This window comes from Anolis sagrei, chromosome Y, assembly GCF_037176765.1.
Source record: "Anolis sagrei isolate rAnoSag1 chromosome Y, rAnoSag1.mat, whole genome shotgun sequence".
Classification (NCBI taxonomy): Eukaryota; Metazoa; Chordata; class Lepidosauria; order Squamata; family Dactyloidae; genus Anolis; species Anolis sagrei.
Window position 1 is genome coordinate 7,406,467 of NC_090035.1, and position 10,640 is coordinate 7,417,106.

At 43.1% G+C, this 10,640-nt stretch overlaps 1 protein-coding gene across 5 annotated transcripts in view; it reads right to left on the reverse strand.

Annotated features, from left to right (window-relative positions):
- LOC132772495 (protein sidekick-1-like) overlaps positions 1-10,296 on the reverse strand; it is a 1,018,253-nt gene extending 1,007,957 nt beyond the window's left edge. For 4 of the 5 annotated variants that reach the window (XM_067461407.1, XM_067461410.1, XM_067461408.1 and 1 more), the window contains exon 1: positions 8,998-10,296. In XM_067461407.1, coding sequence (XP_067317508.1) covers positions 8,998-9,298 — 301 coding nt within the window. In that variant the 5' untranslated portion in view covers positions 9,299-10,296. The remainder of the gene's footprint in view (positions 1-8,997) is intronic. The other variant, XM_067461409.1, reaches the window with a different exon arrangement.
- Positions 10,297-10,640: the final 344 nt, after the last annotated feature.

Consider the following 10,640-nt stretch of genomic DNA (forward strand, 5'->3'; position numbering starts at 1 on the left):
TAGCTTGAAGAGATTTAATCTACTCCAAAGCTTTGTCACATCTTTGTGATTTTTTTGACTGGGCTTAATACATCCATTGTCCTATTTTTGTATTAAACAAAAATAGATCTGCATGTCCCGACATTCACCCTACTGATTCCTAAGCATGAAGTTTCCTTTTTACTTTTCCATTTACATTCACACTTTGATTAAGAATCTTGGCAAGGGCCAGACTTCAGCCTATTTGCATACTTTTGATTCCAAGAGCATGTTACCTGACTAGCTTTTCTGTGAAACTTCTACTGCTACCTACAAGTTCTTTTTGCAAACAGGTGCTACAATGACTAAATAGACTTTGATAGGTTTGCTTTAGTGTTATGATGCTCGAGTTCTAGCTATGGCATTAACTAGGAGATAGACCTTTGAGAGAATCAAGAATTTACATTGATCAGTTAGGGAGTATGCAGTTCTGTTTTGTAAAGTGCTTAGGAGGTATGTGCCTTATTGTACACAGTAGAAAACCTCTGCAGGGAGCCATAATTAGCCCATGTTAAATCATTATTGCTTCTACTGTAGCACGTGAAATAACCTTCAGTTTCTGAATGACGTGAAAAGAAGCTTCCAAGAAGGAAAACTCAGGAAGAGTTACAGGTTTGTTCTTGCTATAGTACTCTGTGTTTTTAGGAGGTGGCTATAAATGTTCTAGCCTTGCTCTAATTCTGTCCATCCAAACGGAGAGACCTGTGATTACTGTAGCAGGCTGATTGATATATATATAGACAGACAGACAGATAGATAGACAGATAGATATAGATAGAGATATAGATATACACAATGTTTGGCCATTTGCCAGTGAAACAAGGTATGGGTGTCTGGATACAGGTGGTCGAATAAATTGAGAAGCAGAGTCCTAAGTACTGATATTTCAAAATATTACAGAAACAACACCCTATGGGATAATCAAATTCATCCTCATTAGTAGAAAAAGCATATGGTGTAAGGGAATAGAATAACAGAATCATAATGACTGCAAAAACCATCTGGTCCAACCCCTACCATACACGTTTATAAGTGATGTTAAAACCTCAGTGTGTATTATTTTACAGATACATCCATCAAATTACTTTTGATGTTTTAAAAGTCCATTCTCCTGGGAAATTCTATAATATGTTGTTGCATTGTTTGTTTGTTTATTTATCACACTTGTACCCCACCTTTCTCACCCCGAAGGGGACTCAGAGCGGCCTTACAAAGGCATCGATTCGATGCCACACATATACATACATATTGGTAAATAAACAACACATTAAAAACCAATGAAAAACATAAATATTAAAACATTAGCTAAAATCACACAATCCAAGTCATATCTCAGGGCTGTTCCATTCATCATATTATTTTGTAGTTTCTTATTGCTCTGTTCAAATTTATTGGCCAACGCTTGGTCCCAAAGCCAGTTTTTAACTTTTTCCTGAAGGTCAGGAGGGAGGGGGCTGACCTGATTTCATTGCGGAGGGAGTTTCATAGATGAGGGACCACCACTGAGAAAGCCCTGTCTGTTGTCCCCACCAATCTCAGCTGAGAAGGAGGTGGGATCAAGAGCAAGGCCTCCCCTGATGATCTTAGCCTCCGAGGTAGATCATAGAAGGAGATATGTTCGGACAGGTGGGCTGGGCTGGAACTGTTTAGGGCTTTATAGGCTAAAGCCAGCCCTTTAATTGTGCTCGGTAGCAGACTGGGCACCACAGAGCTGATGTAACAGGAAGGTTGTGTGCTTCAGTGAGCAATCTGGCTGCCACCCATTGGACCATTTGAAGCTTCTGAACAGTCCTAAAAGGCAACCCCATTACACATGGATGTGCAACCTTTTATGTACAGCCCAAAGATATGTTTAAATGAAAATAAACTACTTACTGTTTCAGACAGATAATGTTTTTCCCATTGATTTCTAAGCTCTTTGGGGTTATTAAATAAGAGGAAATTAGCATTAATCCCAAATTAACTCCATTAAAAATCACAAAAAGCCTGGATTACCAGACATGGTGTTGTCAGATTATGGATTTTTCTTTTAAAAAACCCAAAACTGTAGGCTAGTTTATCTGTGGGGTACACCATAGATATCTAAAAAGAAATCTTACAAGTTCTATTGGCTATGATACAAATCCTGGAAGATCACAGCCTCTAAGTGTAAATTAGCAGCATAAGCAAACACACTGCAGGGCACAGAACATCTCCACTCTAAAGATGCATAATCATCCAATCACTCTGCAATGCTCTCTTTTGAAATAATATTAAAACATACTGGAACACCACCATGTGGTGATAAACACCTTAATATTAATGACAGAATGTGACTCTGCATTTATGTAGCATTCTAGATGCTATTGAACTGCAAATCCTGGAAGCTCTCACCAGCATAAAAATTGGCAAAAATGTTGGGAGCTATAGTTTGCAGGACTACACAATTCCCACACCTTCACTCTAGTATTTATAACTTCTCTTGTTGATTATTATTAATATGTTCATAAATGTCAAGTAACACAATATGTATTCAAAAATGCCTTATCAGTTGGAAAAGTAAGAAAGTTTATTTTCTAAATGTTTCCAAAATGCTTGAAAAGTTTGGATGATTGCAAAGTGCTCATGATATTCTTTCTCACTGTCCATAAAATGACTGATAAATAATGTATAGCTTAATTTGAAAACATCTTTCATTGATTTGATGATGAAATTTTGTTTGAACCACAACTGTTTATTGGGAAATTAATTAATAGCATATTTGCTACATGTCTGCTTATTAATGGATTCCAGAAGTTCCTGACTCCACATTTTTAAATTTTTGTGGATAATTTTTATTCAAAGTTATTTATAAGAATTTAAGAGGTACTTGATCCCATCTGATCTTGGAAGCTAAGCAGGATCAGCTGGTTTTTTTATCTGGATGGGAAGCCATCAATTAATACTAAGTGTTGCGGGCTGTATTTCAGAAAAAAAGAACTGGCAAAACCTTTTCTAAGTATTTCTTGACTTAGAAAACCCTGTGGAATTTATGAGTTTGCTATAACTAGACAGGCAATCTGAAGGTATATCTTATACACAATAGTAAGAATTTAGAGTTTTTATTTAAGTTGAGCTAATTAAAAAGTCATATAATACTCCTGTATTGAGACGAATTCATCAAAACGTATGAGTAATCAATAGAAGTGCCTGATATTTTTCTTTCAAACTGAACCTCCGTCAAAATATATTACTTTAAATATTAATTTACAAGAAAACCACAGTAGTATACAAATTATATCAATGACAACAAAATGTAACCAATTTAAAGGTTAAGTTCATTGTGATACGACCTTCTATAAATTGTATAATCTTAAAAGGTACAAAAGAATACTTTCTTAAAAAGAGATACATGATTTCATTTTCCTTCCTGAAGTAAAATCTTGATACCCCACTGAATGCATTGAACATCAATGTAAATATTGGAACACAGCTGAAATTTAGTTACATTCCCATCCCTTTTGTTCTACTAGGTTCAAGGTACAAGCTTGTGAACAGTTACTGAGAATGAACACCACTGGACACAATGGGGTTGACTTGTGAGAAGGCAAACCTAGACTTGCACTGCATACTGAACACCCACAAACATGGACATTCATTTTTCAACACTGAACATTTCTAATAATAAAATCATGCCTAAGCTTCTCTTAAAGTAGGGGCAAGAAACAGGTGTTGAACTGCAACTTCCATCAGCCATAGCACATTTAGGCAGTGGGGAGGGAAAACAGGAATTGATTCTATGTGCCACATATTCCTGATTCCTGTTCTAAATGCTTGAAGACAAGTGTCCCCAAATGAAAGCCCATGGTCCAGAGGTAGCTCTCCAAGGTCATTTACTCAGCCTCGGTCCTAATTTTTAGGTGTAGATTTGCCCTAACTCGGAAACTACTTGAAGGCTCACAAGAGCAATCCTAATATTATAATGTAATGCAATGTAATACTACTACTACTAATATATTATAATTATATATTTATATTACATGTAATATTACTAATGATATTACAATATAATGGTATAGTACAATATAGTAATATTTAATACTGATATTGTACTATGCTAATAATATAATATACTGTATATATATATATATATATATCTTGTAAGCCGCTCTGAGTCCCCTTCAGGGTGAGAAGGGCAGCATATAAATGTCATAAATAAATAAATAAGACTGTTTCGTCAGCCAAAAGCAGACCACACTTCCCACTGAAATACTGGTAAGTTTGTGTTAGTTAAATGCTAATCAATGTGGCCAACGGCAACATTCACACTTGCCTAAAGCAGACAAGAGTTCTTTCTCCCACCATGGAAATTATTCCATACTTATATAAACCCCACTTGCTTAGTTTCCAACAGACCTCACAACCTCTGAGGATGCCTGCCATAGATGTGGGTGAAACATCAGGAGAGAATGCTTCTGGAACATGGCCAGAAAGCCCGGAAAACTCACAGCAACCCATTAGTTAAAATTGTTCTTCTGGCATTTCTTGCTCTATATTTAGTAAATGTATTTGTTATAGAATGTTGGGCATCGCTTTGCTTGTAATGTCTTTTTATGTCATTTTTTGCACTACAAATAAGGTATGTGCAGTGTGCATAATGATTTGTTAATTTTTTTTAATGATAGTTCATACACCCAACAGCCTGAGGCCCTCAGCTTTAAAAAGTGGCTTTTAAAGTTTGAGGACCCCTGCCTTCAGATAGGCATAAATCTTCTAAGATCACTATAACTTCTAAGATCACTATAATCTGAATCATATTCAATAGTGATTATTCTTCCTCTAAACTATTTTTAATAATAATAATAATAATAATAATAATAATAATAATTTATTTGTAGCCTGCCCTATCTTCCCTAGGGGAGTTATAATAATCAGATAATAATCCATTATTATGTATGTATTTCTCTGAGCAAATGTACCCCAACACAAGATGAGGGTTTCTTTCGCTGTTTGTCCATAGGAAGCCATTTCAAAAGGTCATTTTAATTTATTCAGGCATCTGCCTCAGAAACTGGTTTCATTACAGACTTCAAGAAATCCATTTTAAATAGCTGCTCAAATATTTGTCTTGCGAAAGGTCAGAATGGTATTTAGCCTTGTAGTCGTTGCAGCTGTATACAAAGCAGAGGGGATGGTGCATGTTGATTTGCAATAAAATAATCTGGGGTAAACAAAGCAATACTCCGCCAAGATTTGTAGATCTCGGTTCTGAAAATGTTCTCAGAATGATGGGGAATTGCAAGCATATGAAAGACAGGGAAAGAATCTCATTGATGGGGCTTGGGGCAATTACCATGAAGACTCTTTCCATTGTTTTAGACCAAGCAAGGACCAACCTGGGCCCTCCAGGTGTTTTGGACTTCAACTCCCACTATTCCTAACAGCCTCAGGCCCTTTTCTGCGGAAAGGGCCTGAGGCTGTTAGGAATAGTGGGAGTTGAAGTCCAAAACACCCAGAGGGCCGAAGTTCACCCATGCCTGGTCTAAAACGATGGATAAACTTCAGCACACAAAAGTAAATGCTGACTAGGCAGGGCCAAAGCCGACTTAGTTGCATAGCCCCTCCTTCCCCACTCCAACTATCCAATGACTAGCATAGGGCTCTTCTGGAGGAAATTCTACACTTTCAAATAAAGGAGAAGGAGTGTAATAGGATCAAGACTCCTCTGGAGTGTAATAGGATCAAGACGCAAGAGGACTCTTGCTAGTGGTGGGCACAAACATTCATTTCCCTGTGATCCACAGGATTGCAAAAGGACATGCATGGTCCAGCATGATCAATCAGCTTCCGAACCGCTGGCAGACAAACTCTATGGAAAGTGTGTGCTTTTGAATGCAATGGAAATGCCTAGGCATTTCTCCTGGCATGGGAACTCATGCTTCCCACCAGTTTCGCCCGCACTAGAGAGAGAGACCAGAGTGCACCCCATCCCAGCATGACAATACGCTGGCAAATAACTCGCCCCCTTCCCCAACCACACACAACTGAAAGCAGCTCTTATTCATCAGGTTGTAATCATACAGTTCACACTTTAGCATCTGCCTTTGTCACTCTGTCAAAGCGGTTGGTGAGAACGGGTAGAGAACTAGCCACAGAAAGAGAGCAAGGAAAGGGATGTTGTTGGATGCACACACTGTGCCTGGCGTTGGTGATGGGAAGCCTCCGATTCTTTCTGAACCCTCATTTAACAATCAAGGTCCTTGATGGGGAAACTAGGCAGAGGCGCGGAATCAATCGCACAGCTTGTCTGGGTGCAATCCCTGTTGCTGGCAACCTGAATGAGCAGGGCGCGAACCAAAGCTGAAACGTACAATGGTCCTCATTTTCCCCCCTCTCGCGCTCCCTTTTTACATGCCTGATTTAGCCCTAGCTGGCAGATTTATGGGCCCATTTCTTTTGACAGCTTAACTCCATCCCTGTGTGTGTGTGTGTGTGTAAGAGAGAGAGACTGTCTATACACACACACACAGGCATCCAGAAGTTAACTCTCCCTTGCCTGGCAGAACTGAACTGCAGATTCATCCCCAGGCAGTGAAAGGTGAAAATTAGTCCAGAGGCTGGGATAGGATTACACAGCAAGGGAGGGAGAGAGAGACTGCAGGGGACAGGATGCCAAAGGCTATCCTGCGACTGTTTAGAGAGAGGCAGCTCTAAAAAAACAAAAATACAAAGCCCATTGTGTTGTCGAAGGCCTTCATGGCTGGAATTACTGGGTCGCTGTGAGTTTTCCTGGCTGTCTAGCCATGTCTAGCATTCTCTCCTGATGTTTTGCCTACGTCTATGGCCAGCATCCTCAGAAGTTGAGAGGTCCGTTGGAAATTAGGCAAGCGGGGTTTATATATCTGTGGAATAATGTCCAGGGTGGGAGAAAGAACTCTTGTCTGTTGGAGGAAAGTGAAAATGTTGCAATTGGCCACCTTGATTAGCACTGATTCAAAGCCTGGCTGCTTCCTGCCCAGGAGAGCCTTTGTTGGGAGGTGTTAGATGGCCCTGATTGTTTCCTGCCTGGAATTCCTCTGCTTTCCCCTGGAAGCAACTAGGCTTTGAAGCTGCAAGACTATTCGATGCTAATCAAGGTGGCCAATGGCAACATTCACACTTGCACCAAGAAGACAAGAGTCCTTTCTCCTACCCTGGACATTATTCCCCAGAAATATAGAATCCTAGAGTTGGAATAGACCTCGTGGACCATCCAGTCCAACCTCCTGCCAAGAAGTGGGAAAATCGCATTCAAAGCACCCCCGACAGATGGCCATCTAACCATATAAATCTAATTTCCTTAGTTTCCAACAGACCTCACAAGGTGGCCAATGGCAACATTCACCCTTGCCTCAAGCAAACAGGAGTTCTTTCTCTCATCTTGGACATTATTCCACACATATATAAATCCCACTTGACTAGTTTCCAACACACCTCACAGTCTCTGAGGATGCCTGCCACAGATTTGGGCAAAACGTCAGGAGAGAATGCTCCTGGAACATGGTCAGACAAGCCAGAAAACTCACAGCAGCCCAGTGATCCCGTCCATGATTAACTAGAAGAGAGACCTTTGAGAGAATCAAGAATTTACATTGATCAGTGAGTGAGTATGCAGTTCTGTTTTGTAAAGTGCTTGGGAGTTGTGTGCCTTATTGTACACAGTAGAAAACCTCTGCAGGGAGCCATAATTAGCCCATGTTAAATCATGATTGTGTATCTGCTTCTACTGTAGAGAAATAACCACACATGAAGCTGAATTTGTCTGTAAGTCGGAACAGGTTCATACAAGGGTAACTCCAGCTCACGCTCTCTCTCTCTATATATATATATATACACATACACACATATACATGTGTGTGTGTATGGTAAAATCAGGACAGGAAATAGTACTCAGAAACGAGGGGAATCCCAGACATGAAACAATCAGGGCCAGCCAACACCCTGGACCTTCCACTAATACATAAACCCCACTTGCCTAGTTTTCAACAAAACTCACAACCTCAGAGGATGCCTGCCATAGACGTGGTTGAAACATCAGGAGAGAATGCTTCTGGAACATGGCTAAACAGCCCAGAAAACTCACAGCAACCCAGTGATTCCACCCATGAAAGCCTTCCACAATACCTTTTTGAAACTCTTTCCAGCTTTGGTACCAACCTGACTCTAGGGAGAGTTGCCTGAGGCCCCTTCCAGACAGCTGTATAAAATCCCATATCATCTGGGTTATATGGCAGTGTGGACTCAGGGCCCTTCCACACAGGTATATAACCCAGAATCTCAAGGCAGAAACAATCAGGGCCAGCTAACACCCGGGACCTTGCACTAATATATAAACTCCACTTGCCTAGTTTCCACCAAACCTCACCATCTCAGAGGATGCCTGCTTTGACCTGTGTTATATGTTAGTGTGGACTCAGCCATATAACACAAAATCCCAAGGCAGAAACAATCAGGGCCAGCTAACACCCGGGACCTTGCACTGATATATAAACTCCACTTGCCTAGTTTCCACCAAACCTCAGAGGGTGCCTGATTTGACCTGGGTTATATGGCAGTGTGGACTCGGCCATATAACACAAAATTCCAAGGCTGAAACAATCAGGGCCAGCTAACACCCAGAAACCAATCAGGGCTAGCTAACACCCTGAACCTTCCACTGATACATAAACCCGACTTGCCTGTTTCCAACAAACCTCACAACCTCTGATGTGGATGAAACGTCAGGAGGGGATGCTTCTGGAACATGGCCAGACAGCCTGGAAAACTCACAGCAACACAAAGGGAGAGGGAAGGAGGGAAAGAGATAGAGAGAGGCTGCAGTGATAGGGCTGTCTCTCTGCTGTAAAGCCAGGGCTGTGCCTGTCTCACTCTTCTTCCCTTGAGCAGGAGGCGTCTTTTCTGCATGGCGAGACTGCAGACCAAACACCCCTGTAAAAGACGACCCCCCCCCCCCCCAAAAAGGGAGTCCCCAGGCAGGCCTACCTTGTGCCAGAGCTTGCAACATGTGGAGCTGAAGCAGGAGGAACGCCCCCCATCCCCGCCAGAAGCAGCCGCCGAAGTTTAACTTTCTTCTCGCCCGGCCTGGCAAGCCATTCCCATTCCTCCTCCTCCTCCTCTTCCTCGGCGGCGTGACTTCTTCGTCCCCTCTTGCCTCCCCTGCGAAGCCCCCCGAGGGGCCCCCCATCTCCCCAACTTCTCCGGGCATGGCTGCCTTGCAACCGCCGCCCCGAGCCTTGCAAGGACGGGCTGCACCAAAACAAGCAGGCAGAAATGGGAAACACATGTTTCCTTTGGACTCCAGTTGCCTTCCCAATAGAGAGCGAAGAGAAGGAGGAGTGGGAAGAGGGATTGGGGAGAATAGCGCCTGTTTGTGTCAAGTTTCCAGGCGTCAGTCTTGCAACCGATCGGAGTTCTTCATCCTCGAATAAAGAGAAAAACCCAACGCGTGTGTGGACTTAAAAGGACGCCGAAGGAGATGCCATCTCGGCGAGGCAGTGGCAGTCAATCAGAGGAGCACCTTCCTTCCTTCCTTCCTTCCTTCCTCCCATACCGCAAAGATGACGGAAACTGGTCCCCTTGGGGAGGAAGCCGAGGGAAGAAGGCTCCTGCCTTCATCCTCCTCCAAGCACAAGTTCTCAACCCTCCAGCTCGAGGCAAAGCAGGCAGCCAGGCGAGACTCTTGGGACTCGATCCGGAGCCAGAAGGGGATTTAAATCCGATTTATCTTCTCTTCCTTCGGCTTCAACGGCGGGGAAGATCCATAGCCAGCAGGTAAAGAGAGGGAGCCAGTTCCTGCAAGCCGCCGCCGCTGCTTCTGCTGCTGCTCTCTGCCTGCTTTGCAGTTGCAACCAGTTGAGGAAAGAAGGAAGGGATGGGTCTCTCTCTCTCTCTCTCTCCCCAACTCTCTCTCTCCAATGAAGGTGGAGAGAGAAACCTGATCAGATCTCCCTCCCCAGAGGAAGGCGAGGGGAAGAGAGGGGAAAGCCGGAGCTCCCCTCCGCCAGCAGCGTGTCCCCAGCAGCTCCACGCAGGCGAGGTTTCTGGGTCAACGGCTCAGACGAGCCAAAGAAGACCCGGGGACCCAAGCCGGAGGAAAGAACTACTGGAAGGGAGGGAGGGAGCTGACGCCTGAGACGCAGCAGCAGCAGCAACAAGGTGAAAGCGTCTCTTTCTCAAGCTGGACTCCGGGTTTTGCGCCGCTTGTTTCTCTCACGCGGAAGCTGTAAACAGGAGGAAGGCAGAGGGAGGGAAACAATGTCACCAGCCGCACAAACGACGTAGAGATTACAATCCCAGCATCGTCAGTGGTCACCTCGCCATCCAACTCTCACTGAGCCCAATGAGGAGGGTTGTCCCTCCATCCTGGTTTGAAATGAGTTCTGCCACCAACCCTCAATAGTAGTGATAGATTTTTTAAAAACTAGATTGTTGTAAGTTTTCCGGGCTCTCTGGCCATGTTCCAGAAGCATTCCCTCCTGACGTTTCGCCTGCATCTATGGCAGGCATCCCTCAGAGGTTGTGAGGTCTGTTGTAACCTAGGCAAGTGGACTGTTGTAGTTTTTTCGGGCTATATGGCCATGTTCCAGAAGCGTTCTCTCCTGACGTTTCTCCTGCATCTATGGCAA